The sequence below is a fragment of the Bubalus bubalis genome, chromosome 16, assembly GCF_019923935.1.
Source record: "Bubalus bubalis isolate 160015118507 breed Murrah chromosome 16, NDDB_SH_1, whole genome shotgun sequence".
In the NCBI taxonomy this organism is placed as follows: Eukaryota; Metazoa; Chordata; class Mammalia; order Artiodactyla; family Bovidae; genus Bubalus; species Bubalus bubalis.
In genome coordinates, this window is record NC_059172.1 from 33,032,823 (window position 1) to 33,051,406 (window position 18,584).

The 18,584-nt window shown below is 41.8% G+C and overlaps 1 protein-coding gene and 1 non-coding gene across 7 annotated transcripts; both read right to left on the reverse strand.

Annotated features, from left to right (window-relative positions):
- Positions 1-201: 201 nt before the first annotated feature.
- On the reverse strand, positions 202-3,767 carry FOLR2 (folate receptor beta). 6 transcript variants are annotated; one of them, XM_006064702.3, is made up of 5 exons: positions 3,617-3,767; positions 2,289-2,462; positions 1,059-1,247; positions 811-946; positions 202-660 (listed from the first exon to the last, which is right to left on the reverse strand). In XM_006064702.3, the coding sequence occupies exons 2-5, from the start codon at positions 2,436-2,438 to the stop codon at positions 374-376; spliced, it is 762 nt and encodes a 253-aa protein (XP_006064764.1). In that variant the 5' UTR covers positions 2,439-2,462; positions 3,617-3,767; the 3' UTR covers positions 202-373. The 6 variants fall into 6 exon arrangements, with proteins under 6 accessions (XP_006064764.1, XP_006064767.1, XP_025122245.1 ...); XM_006064705.3 differs by having other exon boundaries at positions 2,289-2,379; positions 3,617-3,747; XM_025266460.2 differs by having other exon boundaries at positions 2,289-2,379; positions 3,566-3,732.
- A 12,363-nt stretch (positions 3,768-16,130) lies between these two features.
- TRNAR-CCU lies at positions 16,131-16,203 on the reverse strand. Its single transcript has one exon. It is a non-coding gene; the product is annotated as a tRNA-Arg (tRNA).
- Positions 16,204-18,584: the final 2,381 nt, after the last annotated feature.

Here is an 18,584-nt window from a genome sequence, read left to right on the forward strand (position 1 = left end):
TGAGAGAAGGAAGGATTATTATCTTCATTTTATTGAGAAGGAAACTGGTTTAAGAAAAGTTAAGCAACTGATTTATTTTCACATAGTGAGTAGCAGAACAAGCTCATGTTTTGTTTCTCTAATCTGAAGGAATCCAAAAACTGTGGAATCTGCCCTCTACCACACACAAACTCAGAACCAAAATAATTCATCAGACTCAGATGTGTTGGTCTATTTATTAGAACTGGCTGTCGGAGAAACCCCAAGCCCCAACCTGGAGCAGGAACTGGATGACAAAGGGATGGGTGATGAATGGAAGCATGCTGACAGCTCCCTCATTTGTGGGAGCTGAACTGAGCCCAGCCTGGTCATCAAACCTGGGGACAGGCTGGACTCAGTCATACAGCCAGAGTGACAGCATCAGGGCCAGGCAGAGCAAGAGAGGTCTAATTCCCTGGGGCCAGGCCTCAGCAGTCAAGGCCAAGGCATAGAATCTCGCCACCTCCTCGTTGGGGTTGCCCAGGGCAGGGTCGAACCACATCTGGATGCAGCGGCCACTGCCCCGGCTGTAGTTGCTGAGCTTGTAGGAGTGACTCCAGAGGCCCTCACACAGGGCTGCTGGTGTGGGGAAGTAGGCCTCAAATGTGCGGCAGATGGTCCCAGTTGGACACTTATTAGATCCTGCAGGGGGAGAGAGGGTGGGCACATACATTCTGTCCCTAGGCCTAAAGCTTAACTCTGGCCATCCCTAGGAATCCTTGCTCAACCCCAAATCCTCAGACCCCCTTTCTCCACCCCACACCTCCATCTCCCCGCCCCCCCAGCCCTCACCTGAGGTCCAGTCCCAGCCCCTGTGCCAGTTGCCCTTGCAGGTGTAGGAGGTGCGGCAGTCTTCCCACCAGCTCTGACAGTCCTCTTTGCACAGGGGCACGTTCAGGAACCGTTCTTTGCGCCACTTCTGGTTCACCTGGGGGAGAAGGTAGGGGCAGGGAGGCTCAGTCAACCAAGGATGTTGGTAGGAACAGCTGTGACTGAGTTGGGGGCAGCCTGCTGGGGTGAAAGGAGGGAGACCCCAGTACCTCCTGGATCCAGGGCCCCAGATTGGGTGAGCACTCGTACAAACAGTTGTCCTGAATGAAGTGGCGCTGGCAGGCAGGTTCCATCTTGCCACAGTGGTCCCAGGTAAAGTTATACAAGGAGGAGGCGTCCTTGTGCAGCTCCTGGCTGACTCTGGCAGAGCAGCAGGCGTTCTTCTTCCAGGGGGTGCACTGGGTCGGGAAGACATGAGACTAATTGCCTCCAGACCACAAACTCTGCCACCTCCAGCCTCTTCCCATTTGGCTCTTCTTGCTCTCCTGTCTCAGGCAGGTTGTCCTAAGAATGTTCACTATTAGGACCCTTCTGTCCTTGGCCTCCAGAAACTCCTGTCTTGGGGGAGACACAGTTACAAGACTGATGGGGGCAGTGAGAGCCTGGGAGAAGCCCTGTCTTGGGAACACAATAGCTATCATTTATACAGTGCTTGACACTTCATACAAAGTAATTTATTTATTCCCTAAAAAATAATTACTGAGTACTTATTTTATGCAAGTTACTGTTCCAGATGCTGGGAATACAGAAGAGAACAAAACAGGCAGATATATATGTTCTGGTCAAGGGAGACAGTAAGAAGCTAAAAGGGAAAAAAATCAGGATCTGATCAATTATATGGATAAAATAACAGCAGGGAATAGAAATATGGAATGATTGTTGAAATTTGAAAGAGGGTGGTTATATTAAGCCTCATTGGAAGGTAGCTTTTCGAGCAGAGGAGGAAAGGTGTGCTGCATCACAGCATGCAGTAATATATGTTGACGTCTCTCACCTTTTAAACCCCTGGGAGTGCCCACCTCAATCCTACCCCCACCCCATCACAGGGGCAAGTCCTGTCCAAATCCTCTGGGTGTCCATGTGCTTCTCTGGGCCTCAGTGTCCTCCTTTGTATCAGGTGGAGGAGAACATCATCTACCCATATCGCGGGACCTCTGGGAATACGAAACCATGCACAGAACACACATGACACCTGGGAGGCGCTCAGTAAGTGTTTATTCCACGTTATTGCCAACTTGGGATCCTATTCTGAGCAGGCCACCTCTAGAATCACATCAACTGCACCCCCATCCTGCCTTCATCTTCTCCCACAATGGTAACTCAGGATGTGAGTGTGTAGTGGAAGGGCTTGACCCCTCAACCCCTCCCCCACCACCCTGACTTCCTCTTCCTTGTCTGAACAAGACCCCTCCCAACCCAGAGACACACTCCATCCTCACTTGGTTGTGTAGCTTGTCCTCAGGGCCGGGTTCTGCCTTGTGGTGCTTGGCATCCATGCAGACGTTGAGCAGGTCTGTCCGGGTCCGGGCACTGCACACAGAGGTCATCCAACCCAGAAAAAGCAGAAGTGGTGTCAGTTTCCAGGGCATGTCTTTCCTTTCCTGCAGAGTCAGCTGTGGAGGAGACCAAAGTCTGAAGGGAGAGAGCCCCTCGCAAGGTCCCCCCTTTGCCTCCTGTCCCAGTCTCCCCAACTCCACGGTGAAGGATGGGGTCAGACCCTGTTCCTTCAGTGTTGGGGTCCTGAGGCTCCTTGAGGCTGGAGTAGAGAAGATTGGCAAGGGCACCGGCTCCCTCACCGTAGGCTTGGGGAGCTCAAAAGGGGATCTGGGATTAGATTCCCTGGGAGAATCTTCCCAAGTTGGAGGAGACTCCTTGTGCCCCTACCTTCTCTCTGGAGTGACCCAAGAAAAGTAACTAAATAATTCAGGTCCATGCTCTACTCTCCAGAAGAGGACACAGCCTCATCCTGTGTCCAGCAAGTGCTCTGCCTTCACACCCTTGATCACCCAGGTTTCCATGCCAGCTTAGAAACCCTGTTACCCTGGCATGGCAGTGACCCAGCTCTGCTGAGTTCTCCGGTTCAGCATGAGGATCAAGCGAGGTACCAAACAGCATGGTGATGGTTAAATGATACAGAAATGACGAGGGGGGTTGTTTTTAAACAGCTTTGCTTTCTCAGGCTTTTTCCTTCCCTATTTTCTGAAAATCATTTCCTTCCATCATGACTCTGGTCTCCTCAGCGACTTCTGGACAAATTAACCAGATCCCTGCCTTTATCCTTCAAAGAACAAATGCAGGATCCTAAGACAAGGGACAGCATAAAAGTCCCCCACATTGGAGTTGCTAACCGGACAAGAACTTAAAGTCATGGGAGACACCCAGCAAAAGCGACAGCCCCCTACTCTGTTCATGACTGCCCCTCACCTTCCACCCCCTCACCCACCTCCTGCATAACAGATCTGTTCCTTTAGACTGTCACCGAGGGACCTAAGAATGGATAATGGATACCTCTCTCTCCCTCACCATCCCCCATGTTGTTGCTCCCCAAGCCCTGGCAAGGGACTCTCCAAAAATTCTTTCTGGAATTCACTTCCATTGGCTCTGTGTTTGGAGTAAGGTCTTCCCTCCTCCAATTTCTTCCCCTTTAAGTCACCTTCCCCACAGGAGCCAGAGTGCTCTCTCTAAAGAGAGATGTGTCCCTGCCCTATGTACCAACCTGCCAACTCTCCTGAGTGCCCGTCGCACTTCCCTCCTTGGGGCAACTTGCCTGAACCTCCTTTGCTACGAGGGTCACACACAGCTCTGACTGGATTGGCCTTTCTCCAGGCTGGCAGCAGCTCTGTGGTCTCTGTCCTCAGCGCAGGATAGACTGACTAAGAGCTCTGGTAAGTATAGATACAATTTCCTCTTTCAGCTTCTCCTGCTCTTCCTTCTCTTTGGATCCCACCCTCTCCAAGTTTCCTTTAGTCTGTCAAGTGAGCCATTCGTGTTTACACTCATCTCTCTATTTGTTAATTTAGTCATTCCAGGGTCCACACATTCAACATTCATCAAAATCTAGCGTGGGCTTCCCTGGTGGCTCAGTGGTAAAGAATCCGCCTGCCAATACAGGAGACATGACTTCAATCCCTGATCCAGGAAGATCCCACGTGCCTCGGAGCAACTAAGCCCGGGCACCACAGCTACTGAAGTCTGCCCTCTAGAACTTGGGAACAACAACTTGGTGAGGAAGAACCCAGGCTTTGCAGCCAGGATGGAACCCGGTGATAGCTCCATCTCTCCCACAGCTATAGGAAATATTACTAAATCTTTCTCAGCTTCAGTTTGCTCACAAGAAAACTGTTAAGAATTATATGTAGAAAAGTCTGTCATATACTGAGTGGGCTTAAAAAAAATTTTTTTTTCAATTTAACTATGTGTGTGTGTGTGATGTCACTCAGTTGTGTCCAACTCTTTGCGACCCAGTGGACTGTAGCCCACCAGGCTCCTCTGTCCATGGAATTCTCCAGGCAAGAATACTACTGGAGTGGGTTGCCATGCCCTTCTCCAGGGGATCTTCCTGACCTGGGGATCAAACCCAGGTCTCCTGCACTGGAGGCAGATTCTTTACTGTCTGAGCCACCAGGGAAGCCCATTTAACTCTAGTTGATTTATAATATTGTGTTAGCCTCAGGTATACATCTTCATATTCTTTTCCATTGTAGGTTATTACAAGATTATTTTCCATTGTAGGTTATTACAAGTGTGTAGCTGTTAGTCCCATACTCCTAATTTGTTCTTCTCTATCCCCTTTCCCATTTGGTAACCATAAGTTTGTTTTCTATGTCTGTGACTCTGTTTCTATTTTGTAAATAAGTTCATTTGTATTGTTATTATTTTAGCCACACCACACAGTAATGTATTTTTTTTAGATTCCATATATAAGTGATATCATATAATATTTGTCTTTTTCTACCAGACTTATTTTACTTAGTATGACAATCTGTACATCCATTCATATGCTTCAAATAGCAATATTTCATTCTTTTTTATGGCTGAGTAATATTTTATTGTGTGTGCATCAGTTCCTCAGTGTTGCTCAGTCATACCCGACTCTGCGCCCATGGACTGCAGTCCACCAGGCTTCTCTGTCCATGGGATTTTCCAGGTAAGGATACTGGAGTGGGTTGCCATTTCCTTCTCCAGGGGATCTTCCCAACCCAGGGATCAAACCTGGGTCTCCTGCACTGCCAGCAGATTATTTACTGACCGAGTTATCAGGGAAGCCTCTGTGTGTGTATATGTGTGTGTAAAAACATATGTATACACACCACATCTTCTTTATCCATTCATCTGTTGATGGACATTTAGGTTGCTTGAGAAGACTTGAATGGCAGAAATCAGGTTAATTTATGAGCAACCAGATGAACCAGCTAGAAATTGAGGTATAGAAATCAAGGGTCACAGAGAAAAATTGTCTCGAATCTGATAAATGATAATACCTCACCATCTACCATATCTGTAAACATAATTAAGCAATTTTGTAATCTTTTAAACAAATGTGGTAAAATATAGACTACTGAAAATTTACTGTCTTAACTATTTTAAGCTTATAGTTCAGTGGTGTTAAGTATATTCATATTTTTGTGCAACACATCTCTAGGCCATTTTCATTCTGTAAAACAGAAACTCTATTTCCATTATATCAGCAGTCCCCCATTACCTCTTCTCCCCAGTCGCTGGCAATGGCCATTCAATTTTTTATGTTTATGAATTTGGCTACTCTTTTTGTTGTTCTTGTTCAGTCGCTCAGTCGTGTCCAACTCCTTGCAACTCCATGGACTGCAGCACGCAAACCTTCTCTGTCCATCATCTCCCGGAGCTTGCTCATACTCATGTCCATTGAGTTGGTGATGCCATCCAACCACCTTGCCCTCTGTCATCCCCTTCTCCTCCTGCCTTCAATCTTTCCCAGCATCAGGGTCTTTTCCAATGAGTCAGCTCTTTGCATCAGGTGGCCAAAGTTTTGGAGCTTCAGCCTCAGCATCAGTCCTTGCAATGAGTATTCAGGATTGATTTCCTTTAGGATGGACTGGTTGAATCTCCTTGCTGTCCAAGGGACTCTCAAGAGTCTTCTCCAACACCACAGCTCAAAAGCATCAATTCTTCAGCACTCAGCTTTCTTTATAGTCCAACTCCTACATCCATCGGAGAAAGCAATGGCAACCCACTCCAGTACTCTCGCCTGGAAAATCCCATGGACAGAGGAGCCTGGTAGGCTGCAGTCCATGGGTCACTAAGAGTCGGATACGACTGAGCGACTTCACTTTTACTTTTCACTTTCATGCCTTGGAGAAGGAAATGGCAACCCACTCCGGTGTTCTTGCCTGGAGAATCCCAGGGATGGGTGAGCCTGGTGGGCTGCCGTCTACGGGGTTGCACAGAGTTGGACATGACTGAAGTGACTTAGCATCACATCCATACATGACTACTGGACTAGATGGACCTTTGTTGGCAAATAATGTCTCTGCTTTTTAATATGTTCTCTAGGTTTGTCATAGCTTTTCTTCCAAGGAGCAAGCATCTTAATTTCATGGCTGCAGTCACCATCTGCAGTGATTTTCCCTCATATAATTGGGATCACACATTATTTGTCCTTTTGTGTCTGTCTGATTTCACTTAGCCTAATGCCCTAGGGTTCATCCACATGTCAGAATTTCATTCCTTTTTATAGCTGAATAATATTCCATTGTATGTATACTACAATGGCTAATATTTTATCCATTCATCCATCCTTGGACATTTGAACTGCTTCCACATTTTGGCTATTGTGAAGAATGCTACCATGACATTGTTTGTTTTTTTTTTGGCCACGCCACGTGGCATATGGGATCATAGTTTCCCTGCCAGGGATTGAATGGCACCCTGTGTGTTGGACATGCAGAGTCCAACACTAGACCACCAGGAATGTATCCTGAAGAATGCTACTGTGAACACAGGTATACAATTATCTCTTTGGGACACTGCTTTCGATTCTTTTGGATATATAACCAGAAATGGAATAGCTGGATTGTATGGTAATTTTATTTTTAATTTTTTAAATTGTAGCATGCAGGGTCTTTTAGTGTCAGCCTGCAAACTTTTAGTTGTGACACGTGAGATCTAGTTCCCTGATCAGGGGTCAAACCCAGGCCCCGTGCCTTGGGAGCTTGGTGTCTTAGCCACTGGATCACTAGGGAAGTCTCTCTATTTTTAATTTTGAGGAACTATCATACTGTTTTCTAAAATGGATGCACAATTTTATATTTCCACCAACAGTGTACAAGAATTTCAATTTCTCCACATTCTGGGCAAAATGTATTAATATCTTCTGTTGGTTTGTTTGTTTCTTTAATAGTAGCCACCCTAGTGGGTATGAGGTGATATGTAACTGTGGTTTTAATTTGCATTTCTCTAATGATTAGTAATGTGGAACATTTTTTCATATGCTTGTTGGTCATTTGTATATCTTCTTTGGAGAAACATCTATTTGTGTTATTTGCCCATTTTTTAATCAGTTTACACTTGTTTTGTTGTTAAATTATAGGAATTCTCAATATATATTCTGGGTTAACTTATCAGACATATGTTCTGATTCTGTATTCTGTATGTTGCCTTTTTATTCTTTTGTCTTTTGCTGCACAGAAGTTTTAAATTTTGATGTAACTCAATTTATCTTTTTTTTTTGTTACTTTTGCTATATCTAAGAAATTATTGAAGCTCTTCCCCTAAGTTCTCTTATAGCTCTTATGTTTAGGTCTTTGATCCATTTTTGAGTTAATTTGTGTGTGGTGTAAAATAAGGTTTCAACCTAATTTTTCTGCATGTAAATATTGAGTTGTGCCCCAGCACCATCTCTTGAAAAGATTATTCTTTCCCCTATTGCAGTGTCTTGGCACTGTTGTCAAAAATCTGGGCTCTAGGTTCTATCCTATCTATCTTCTGCTACTCCTGCTTTGTCTTATTATTGTTTGTAGTAAGTTTTGAAATCAGGAAGTGTGAGTCTCCTCAAATTTGCTGAACTCACTTGTTAATAATCATGTGTTTGAGGGTTTCTTAGGATTTTCTATACAGAATGTCATGTTATCTGTGAATAAAAATAGTTTTACTTCTTGCTTTCCAATTCACGTGTTTCTTATTTCTTTTTCTTCACTAAGAGCCCTGGCTACAACCTTTATACAGCATTGAATAGACAAGATGAGAGTTATAATTGTCTTATTGCTGATCTTAGGGATAAAGCCTTTTGGCTTAGAACAGGATGTTAGCTGTGGGTTTTTCATAGAAGTCCTTTATCATATTGGGGAAAATCCCTTCTATTCCTAGTTGGTTCAGTGTTTTATTTTGTTTTTTTTTTTTTAATTAAAGGATTTTGTCAAATGATGTTCTTGCATCCACTGAGATGATCATGTGGTTTGTATTTTATCCTAGTAATATGGTGTATTAAATCAATTGATTTTGAGATGCTAAACCAAGTTACATTCTTTAAATTCTCCCAGTTGGTATTGGTGTATAATCCTTTTCTATATGCTGCTGAATTCTTTGATGTTTTGTTGAGATTTACATCTTTATTCATAAAAGATGTTGGTCTGTAGTTTTTTTTCTTGATATTGTTTAATTTTATGAGTTGGGGGGGTGTTCTCTCCTTTTTTTTTTTTTTTTAAGAATTTGCGAAGGATTGGTATTCATTATCCTTCAAACATTTGGTAGAATGCATCACTGAGGCCATCTGGGCCTGAACTTTTCTTTGAGGAAGTTTTAAAATTACTAATTCAGGGACTTTCCTGGTGGTCCAGTGGTTAAGATTCTGAGCTTCCACTGCAGGGGGTGCAGGTTCTGATCCAGATACTAAAATCCCGCATGCCAAGGCATGGTCAAAATTAATTAACTAATTGATTTAAAAAAAAACTAATTCAATCTCTTTACTTTTTATGCCTGCTAAGTCACTTCTGCTGCTGCTGCTGCTGCTGCTAAGTCACTTCAGTCGTGTCCAACTCTGTGCAACCCCATGGACTGCAGCCTACCAGGCTCTTCCATCCATGGGATTTTCCAGGCAACAGTACTGGAGTGGGGTGCCATTGCCTTCTCCGTAAGTCACTTCAGTTGTGTCCAACTCTTTGCGACCACATGAACCATAGCCTGACAGGCTCCTCTGTCCATGGGATTCTCCAGGCAAGAATACTGGAATGGGTTGCCATTTCCTCCTCCAGGGGATCTTTCCGGCCCAGGGATTGAACCCAGGTCTCCTGCATTGCAGGCAGATTCTTTACTGTCTGAGCCACCAGCAAAGCCCCTTTACTAGCTTCCCTGGTGGCTCAGAGGTTAAAGTGTCTGCCTGCAATGTGGGAGACCTGGGTTCAATCCCTGGGTCAGGAAGATCCCCTGGAGAAGGAAATGGCAACCCACTCCAGTATTCTTGCCTGGAGAATCCCATGGACAGAGGAGCCTGGTGGGCTGCAGTCCATGGGGTCACAAAGAGTTGGACACGACTGAGGGACTTCACTTTAAATATTTTACTTATTTGTGTGTCATCTTTGATAGTTTGTGCTTTTCTAGGAATTTGTCCATTTCATTTGTGCTATGTTATCTATTGACTTACAGTTGTTCATAGTATTCTGTTACAATGCTTTTTATTTCTGTGAGAATAATACTAATATCCCTTCTTTTATTCCTGATATTAATAATTTGATTCTTCTCTCTTTTTTTCTTGAAATCAATGTAGCTAAAGATGTATCAATTTTGTTGACTTTTTCAGAGAACCAACTTTTGGTTTTCTTCATTTTCCCTGTTGTTTTTCTATCCTCTGTTCCATTTATTTTTGCTTTACTCATTATTTCTTTCGTTTTGATGGCTTTGAGTTCATTTTGTTTTATTTAGTCTATTTTTATTTTTTTAAGGTAATAGGCTAGGTTACTGATTTTAAATCTTTTTTTTTAATATAGGCTTTTATAGCTCTAGATTTCCCTCTAAACAATGCTTTAGCTGTATCCAATAAGTTTTGATCTTTTAAAAATTGTATTTATTTATTTTATTTTTAGCTGTGTTATGTTTTCATTGCTGCCTGTGGGCTTTCTCTAGTTGTGAGGAGCAGGAGCTACTTTCTAGTTGCCATGTGCAGGCTTCTCATTGCGGTGATATCTTTTGTTTTGGAGCACGTGCTATAGGCCTGAGGGTTTCAATAGCTGTAGTGCCAGGGCTTAGTTGCTCTGTGGCCTGTGGGATCTTTCCAGACCAGGGATCGAACTTGTGTCCCCTGGCAGGCAGATTCTTAACCACTGGACCACTGGGGAAGTTCCATAACATAATATATATATTTTTAAAATTTTGAGTTCTAACTGTTCATTGGGCTTCCTTCGTGGCTCAGCTGGTAAAGAATCTACTTGTACTGTGGGAGACCTGGGTTCGATCCCTGGGTTGGGAAGATCCCCTGGAGAGGGGAAAGGCTACCCACTCCAGTATTCCAACCTGGAGAATCCCATGGACTGTATAGTCTATGGGGTTGGAAAGAGTCGGACCTGAACTATTCATTGCTAGTATGTGGGAAGGCTAGATTGACTTTTGCTTATTGACCTTACATCCTCCAACTTTGTTATAATCACTTATTAGTTCCAGGAGTTTTTTGGTCAGTTCTCGCCGATTTTCTACATAGGCGAACATGTCATCTACTAATAAAGACACTTATTTCTCCCTCCCTAACTTGTATAGCTTTAATTTCTTTTCTCATCCTAAGCGTTGATTAGAATTTCCAGTATCCTGTTGAAAAGGAGTGGTAAGAAGAGACATCCTTCTTGGGAAAGCCTCAAGTTTCTCACTATGACATATGATGTTAGCTCTAGGGCTTTTTGTAGATATTCTTTATCAAGTTGAGGAAGTTCTAGTAAATTTTTAATTTCAGTTATTGTACTGTTCTGCTCCAGAATTTTCTATTTCCTTTTTAAATAATATATATCTCATGGATATTCTGTATTTGGTGAGATGTCATTTTCATATTTTCCTTGACTTCCTTAGACCCAATTTCCTCTAGTTCTTATTTATAATACCTGATTTAAAGGTATTATATCTTAATACCTTATCTTTGTCTAATAAGTCCAACATCTGGGCTTCCTCAGGGACAGTTTTTATTGACTACTTTTTTCTCTTTGCTTGGGACATGCTTTCATATTTCTTTATATGTCCAACATTTTTTGCTGAAAACTGGATATTTTAAACAATGTATGTGAAAACTTCAGAAATCATATCTTTTCAACCAGAGCTTGCTGTTAGTGCTGTTTATTTGTTTATTGATTTTCATGGACTACTTCTAAAAAGTCTGTTCTGGTACATGGTAGTCACTGAAGTTTCTGCCTGGTTAGCTCAGTTGTCAGCCAATGATTGGACAGAGCTTTCCTTAAATGCCTTGAAGCAATGTCTCCTACTCTTTGCTAAGGGACTCTGTATGTTGGTTCAGGCAAGCTTCAAATGCTCTAGCAGTTTACTCTGCCTTATTCGTCACTACCTGCATGAGCAAGGCCTCAAGATCACCAGAGTTAAGGGACTGGTGCCTTCTCCGGTATTTCCTGGACATACTCACAGTTCTGCAAATGCACATAAATTTTAGGATTCCCAAGTAGATGTCAGAGCTTTTCAAAACTCTCTCTTGGCTTCTCATTCCCTAATATTACTTTGAAGGTTTTTTTTTTTTTTTTTTTTTTATCATACCTCTTGTTTGCCACAACTGGTAGGAAGCTGGGATGTCAAATAATTAGCTGTTGCTTGTTTAGACAAATACCTGGGAACGGGGTTTCTCACTGTGTGGGCTCTGAGTCAAACAAGCCCTGTGAATGGGGCTCTTCACAGAGCTTCCAGACAGGTCAAGCAGTGACAGTTCTCTTGGAACAGAGCTTTTTGGGGAGTTTCACACCCACTCTGCCCCCTCTAGTGGCTGCTAGGTCACTGGTTTTTGTAGTTAGTGGAGTTGTGAGATTGGAGAAGGAAATGGCAACCCACTCCAGTGTTCTTGCCAGGAGAATCCCAGGGACGGGGGAGCCTGTGCTGCCATCTATGGGGTTGCACGGAGTCGGACACGACTGAAGCGACTTAGCAGCAGCAGCAGCAGCAGCAGGAATTGTGAGACTGCCGATTTGGGATACTACTGTGGTGTTGTGGAGAGGAGGATGGGAAAAAGCAAATAAAAATGCCACAAAGTTCATTGTTCCTAGTGATATTCAGCAATTTTTCTTGAATAAATTCTCCTTAGATTTTTGAAAGCTTTGGTTAATTTCCAGAGTTCTGGAAAAGTTGGATTTGACAAGTTTTTCCAGTGTTACTGCTTTTATGGAGGAGTGTATTTTCAGATGTTCTGACTCTGTCATTCCAGAAGTTCTTCTTCAGATTCCTTCTATTTAAAGAAGCATAAAGCTTTAAATAATATTGGTCACTTGTAAGTAAAATGGTCTTTGAGTACACAGTCTACTGTTAAAATGAATAATAAGTTAGTTTTTCCTATATGTTTTGCATGTATAGCAAAGTTACATCCTTACCAATCTAAACTTGAACTTACTTTTAAAAATATATATTTATTATATTTATTTGGCTGTGTTGGGTCTTAGTTGCAGTTCGTGGGCTCTAGAGCACATGGGCTCAGTAGTTCCAGAATGCGATTTAGTTGCCCCACTGCATGTGAAATCTTGGTTCCACAACCAGGGCTCGAACCGGGTCCACTGTATTAGAAGGTGGATTCTTAACCACTGGACCACGAGGGAAGTCCCTGAATTTGAACTTTCACTTTTCAAAAAACATGTTAATTTTGAGGGCTTTGTACTAACTTGCATCATGCTCTTCGGTCATGATATAACAAAACAGTAGGATCCCTCATTTTTAGAGAAGTTAAACTCTTAGAGAGTTACAAAATATAGCTGTCATATTAATAATATAGCCAAGAGTGAGGCTATTTCCTGACAACACTTTTTTTGTTTGTTTCCCTTCTCCAAGATCAGGTCCTAAATTCAGAATAATAAACCTATCAAGACATATTTTATACCATAATCATCTTGGAACTTACCAGACAGCTGCTAGAATACATAAAAAATTTACTCCCTCTTGGCACAGCACTCATAAGTAAAGAAGGAGACAAGGGAGACAAGGAAGGATGCTAAAAATAGGTATAATTGGTATGCTCCATGTTTTAAAATCCAGTATTATGAGAGCTTCCCTGTACATCGTGTTCATGTTGTAGAGAAAGATGTTAGAGCAAAGAAAAGAACTCATCTTTTCTAGAGGATTTTTATACAGGGTAATGGATTATGACTGTGAATGTTTAGTGATTGCGGACTTGCCCAGATGAGTAAAAAGCACACTCATTTTCATAAGTAAGAGTTTGCATGATGATTGTCAACAAATCTATTTCCAGGATGATTTTATTCTTTAAGATGACCTTCTATTATTGATAGTAATTTTCATGTACAACTTACAAAATGGGCTGTAAGGTCCTCAAGATTTCTAAATACATCCACTGTGCATCATTTATAGAGCTGAGGCAAATAGAAAGGACAAATGGAATTATAAAAAACAGGCTGGTTAAATTGGCAGAGAAGACAGACTCTCCTTGTCCACTTCTCCCTCTCCAGGTTCTAATAATATGTTCTCCTCAAAACAGCCATCAACTGAGACTTCGTGGAATACAGCAGTCAGCAGTAGGTTCATGTTCTGTTGGTGCAAAAGAAATTGCAGTTTAAATCATTATAACTATGCCTAAACACACCTTAATTAATCAAAATAGGAGCAATCACAATCAACATATTTTTGCCAGTGAAAAATGAGCTTGTTTATTCCTGTAGCATAAAATTTGTGCTTCAGGATTCAAAGAACTCCCAGAAAGCATTTTCCACCTCCTGCTGGTTGTGGAAACATTTTCCCTGCAAAAGTTGGCAAGATGCTTGAAGAAGTGGTTGTTGGTCGGCAGGAGGTCAGGTGAATATGGCGGATGAGGCAAAACTTCCTAGCCCAGTTTGTTCAACTTTCGAAGCGTGGTTGTGCGATGTGTGGCTGGGCAATGTCCTGGAGTAGAATTGGGTCCTCTCTGTTGAACAATGCAGGCTGCAGGTGCTGCAGTTTTCAGCGCCTCTCATCAATTTGCTGAGCATACTTCTCAGATGTCATGATTTTGCCAGGATTCAGGAAACTGTAGTGGATCAGACAGGCAGCAGACCACCACACAGGAACCATGTTTGGAGCTTCTCACTCCAGCACTGAGCTGGTCATCACCGGTTGTCATATAAAATCCACTTTGCTTCACATGTCACAATCCAATGGAGAAATGGTTCATTGTTGTTGCATAGAATAAGAGAAGAGGACACTTCAAAACAATGATTTTTTGATTTGCAGTCGGCTCATGAGGCACCCACTCATTGAGCTTTTTCATCTTTCCAATTTGCTTCAAATGCCAAATGACTGTAGAATGGTCGATGTTGAGTTCTTCAGCAGCTTCTCATGTAGTTGTGAGAGGATCAACTTTGATGATGCTCTCGGTTGTTGTCAACTTCCGGTGGCCAGTGACTACACTCCTCATCTTCAAGGCTCTCATCTCCTTTGCAAAACTTCTTGAACCACCCCTACACTGTATGTTCATTAGCCATTCCTGGGCCAAATGTGTTGTTGATGTTGCAAGTTCTCTCTGCTGCTTTATGACCCATTTTGAACTTGAATTAAAAAATTGCTCAAATTTGCTTTTTGTCTAACATCATTTCCAATGCAAAAAATGCAATTATTTTTGCACCAACCTGAAATTACACCCCAGTGAAAATTCTTCTCTGTTTTATTCTGATACTGGAAATTAATAGATTGACCAAATCTTTGTTCCTGCTAACAACGGTTTCTCTTCTCTCCTCTTGTTTTTCTAAAGATCCTACCATAATTGACTGACTGGAAAATAGACTCATGAATCTGATGTCACTACCATAAACTAACGCTTGGATGATTTAACCTGTCAGAGCCTTGGAACTTGCAATCTCCAGAAAAATTCTAGCCCCAAAGAAGGAGACTTCTATGGAGACAGATTCAAGACACAAACAGGTAATCAGAAAACATTTTTAAAGAATTAGGGAAGTTGATGAAGGCTGTATGATTGTGGTCATTGTGTTGGTATTTTTGGTAATGTGCTTCATGTTCTTTTTTTGATTAGTCATATGATACAGCCCTTTTTCATTCTCCTGGCTGTGGTCTCTAACCCTCAATTTAGTAGACCATACTTGTGCCAACCACAATAAACATTCTCCCTAAAAAAAATTCTTGGTCAATGGGCCACTATCCTAAGCACCCACATTGGTATCGTCTACAACTATTCCAAGAATTGACTCCCTCCTTTATTGCCACGTTGGCCCAACAAATCTCTCAAAGTTCATGATGGAATAGAGTTTGGCCCAGATGATAGATTTTTATGGTGCCAGCCACTAAATTCCTTAGAATATATCCCCTCATGAATACACTAAAAGAAATTCAGAAATGTGTAAAATTCCTTATATACTGCCATTGCAAGGGAGTGTATTCTATAGGCAATCATTCATTTATTCATCCATGTATTTATTCATTTTGCATATCATAAAATTTACACATTTAATGCTTACAATGATTTTCCAGAGTGATGCAACCTCACCATAAATGAGCTTTAGAACATTTTCATCCCTCCTTATGCCCATTTATAGTTAATCCCTGTTCCTAAATCCAGCCCCAGGCTACCGCTAGTCTACTTTCTGTCTCTCTAAGTTTGTCTTTTCTGGAACTAATGGACTTTCACCTAGCATAAGGTTTTTAAGGTTCACCCATAACGTAGCGCGTACTAATAGTTCATTACATTTTATTGCTAAATAGCATTTTGTTGTATGGCTACAACACATTTTGTCTGTCTACTCACTAGTTCATGGACATTGAAGTTATTTTCAGTTTGGGGCTTTTATGAATAATGCTGCTATGAACATCCACATTTGTGGATTTGTTTTTTCATTTCTCTTGAGTAGTTGCTTTGAAGTAGAATCAATGGGTTTTGCTTAACTTTTTGAGAAACTACCACACTGTTTTCCAAAGGACTGTACTATTTCACATTCCCATTAGCAATACAGGCTGGTTCTAGTTTCCCTTCATCTTGGTGAACATTTGTCATTGCCTGTCTTTTTTTTTTTCCTAAGTATTTATTTATTTGACTGTACTGGGTCTTCGTTGTGGCCCACAGGATCTTTGTTGCAGCATGTGGGATCTTTAGTTTCAGCATATGACCTTTTAGCTATGGAATCTAGTTCCCTGACTAGGGATCGAACCTGGGCCCTCTGCATCAGGAGCATAGAGTCTTAACCACTGGACCACCAGGGAAGTTCCTGCCTGTCTTATTTATTGTAACTATTCTAGTGGATATGAAATGGTACCTCATTATAATTTTAATTTTACATTGTAATTTTAATTTTAAACAACAGAATGATTTGTTTCGAAGGCAAACCATTCAATATCATAGTAATCCAAGTCTATGCCCTGACCAGGAATGCTGAAGAAGCTGAAGTTGAACTGCTCTATGAAGACCTACAAGACCTTCTAGAACTAACTCCAAAAAACGTGTCCTTTTCATTATAGGGGACTGGAATGCAAAAGTAGGCAGTCAAGAGATAGCTGGGTAACAGGCAAATTTGGCCTTGGAGTACAAAACAAAGAAGGTCAGAGGCTAACAGACTTTTGCCAAGAGAACGCACTGGTCATAGCAAACACCCTCTTCCAACAACACAGGAGAAGACTCTACACATGGACATCACCAGATGGTCAATACCGAAACCAGACTGATTATATTCTTTGCAGCCAAAGATGGAGAATATAGTCAGAAAAAACAAGATCGGGAACTGACTGTGGCTCAGATCATGAACTCCTTATTGCAAAATACAGACTAAAATTGAAGAAAATAGGGAAAACACTAAATCATTCAGGTATGATCTAAATCAAATCCCTTATGACTATACAGTGGAAGTGACAAATAGATTCAAGGGATTAGATCTGATAGACAGAGTGCCTGATGAACTATGGACAGAGGTTTGTGACATTGTACAGGAGGCCATGATCAAGACCATCCCCAAGAAGACAAAATGCAAAAAGGCAAAATGATTGTCTGAGGAGGCCTTACAAATAGCTGAGAAAAAAAGAGAAGCAAAAAGCAAAGGAGAAAAGGAAAAATATACCCATTTGAATGCAGAGTTCCAAAGAATAGCAAGGAGAGATAAGAAAGCCTTCCTCAGTGATCAGTGCAAAGAAATAGAGGAAAACAATAGAACGGGGAAGACTAAAGATCTCTTCAAGAAAATTAGAGATACCAAGGGAACATTTCATGCAAAGATGGGCACAATAAAGGACAGAAATGGTATGGACCTAACAGAAGCAGAAGATATTAAGAAGAGGGGGCAAGAATACACAGAAGAACTATACAAAAAAGATCTTCATGACCCAGATAACCACAATGGTGTGATCACTCACCTAGAGCCAGACATACTGGAATGTGAAATCAAGTGGGCCTTAGGAAGCATCACTATGAACACAGCTAGTGGAGGTGATGGAGGTGATGGAATTCCAGTTGAGCTATTTCAAATCCTAACAGATGATGCTGTGAAAGTTCTGCACTCAATATGCCAGCAAATCTGGAAAACTCAGTAGTGGCCACAGGACTGGAAAAGGTCAGTTTTCATTCCAATCCCAAAGAAAGGCAATGCCAAAGAATGCTCAAACTACCCCACAATTGCACTCATCTCACACGCAAGTAAAGTAATGCTCAAAATTCTCCAAGCCAGGCTTCAGCAATACGTGAACCGTAAACTTCCAGATGTTCAAGCTGGTTTTAGAAAAGGCAGAGGAACCAGAGATCAAATTGCCAACATCCATTGGATCATAGAAAAAGCAAGAGAGTTCCGGAAAAACATGTACTTCTGCTTTATTGACTCTGCCAAAGCCTTTGACTGTGTGGATCACAACAAACTGTGGAAAATTCTGAAAGAGATGGGAATACCAGACCACTTCACCTGCCTCCTGAGAAATCTGTATGCAGGTCAAGAAGCAACAGTTAGAACTGGACATGGAACAACAGACTGGTTCCAAATCAGGAAAGGACTATGTCAAAGCTGTATATTGTCACCCTGCTTATTTAACTTATATGCAGAATACATCATGAGAAATGCTGGGCTGGATGAAGCACAAGCTGGAATTAAGATTTCTGGGAGAAATCAATAACTTCAGATATCCAGATTATACCACCCTTATGGCAGAAAGTGAAGAAAAACTAAAGAGCCTCTTGATGAAAGGGAAAGAGGAGAGTGAAAAAGTAAGCTTAAAACTCAACATTCAGAAAACCAAGATCATGGCATCTGGTCCCATCACTTCATGGCAAATAGATGGGGAAACAATGGAAACAGTGACAAACTTTATTTGGGGGGGGGCTCCAAAATCACTGCAGATGGTTACTATAGACATAAAATTCAAAGATACTTGCTCCTTGGAAGAAAAGTTATGACCAACCTAGACAGCATATTAAAAAGCAGAGATATTACTTGGCCAACACAGGTCCGTCTAGTCAAAGCTATGGTTTTTCAAGTAGTCATGTATGGATGTGAGGGTTGGACTATAGAGAAAGCTGAGTGCCAAAGAACTGATGCTTTTGAACTGTGGTGTTGGAGAAGACTCTTGAGAGTCCCTTGGACTGCAAGGAGATCCAACCAGTCCATCCT

Excerpts from the sequence above, each read along its gene's own strand:
- FOLR2 (XM_006064701.3), bottom strand. The coding sequence starts at position 2,964 with ATGCTGTTTGGTACCTCGCTTGATCCTCATGCTGAACCGGAGAACTCA. Across the intron at positions 2,463-2,889 it reads TGGGTCACTGCCATGCCAGG|CTGACTCTGCAGGAAAGGAA; the intron begins GTAACAGGGTTT and ends TCTCCTCCACAG. Across the intron at positions 661-810 it reads GGGCTGGGACTGGACCTCAG|GATCTAATAAGTGTCCAACT; the intron begins GTGAGGGCTGGG and ends CTCCCCCTGCAG.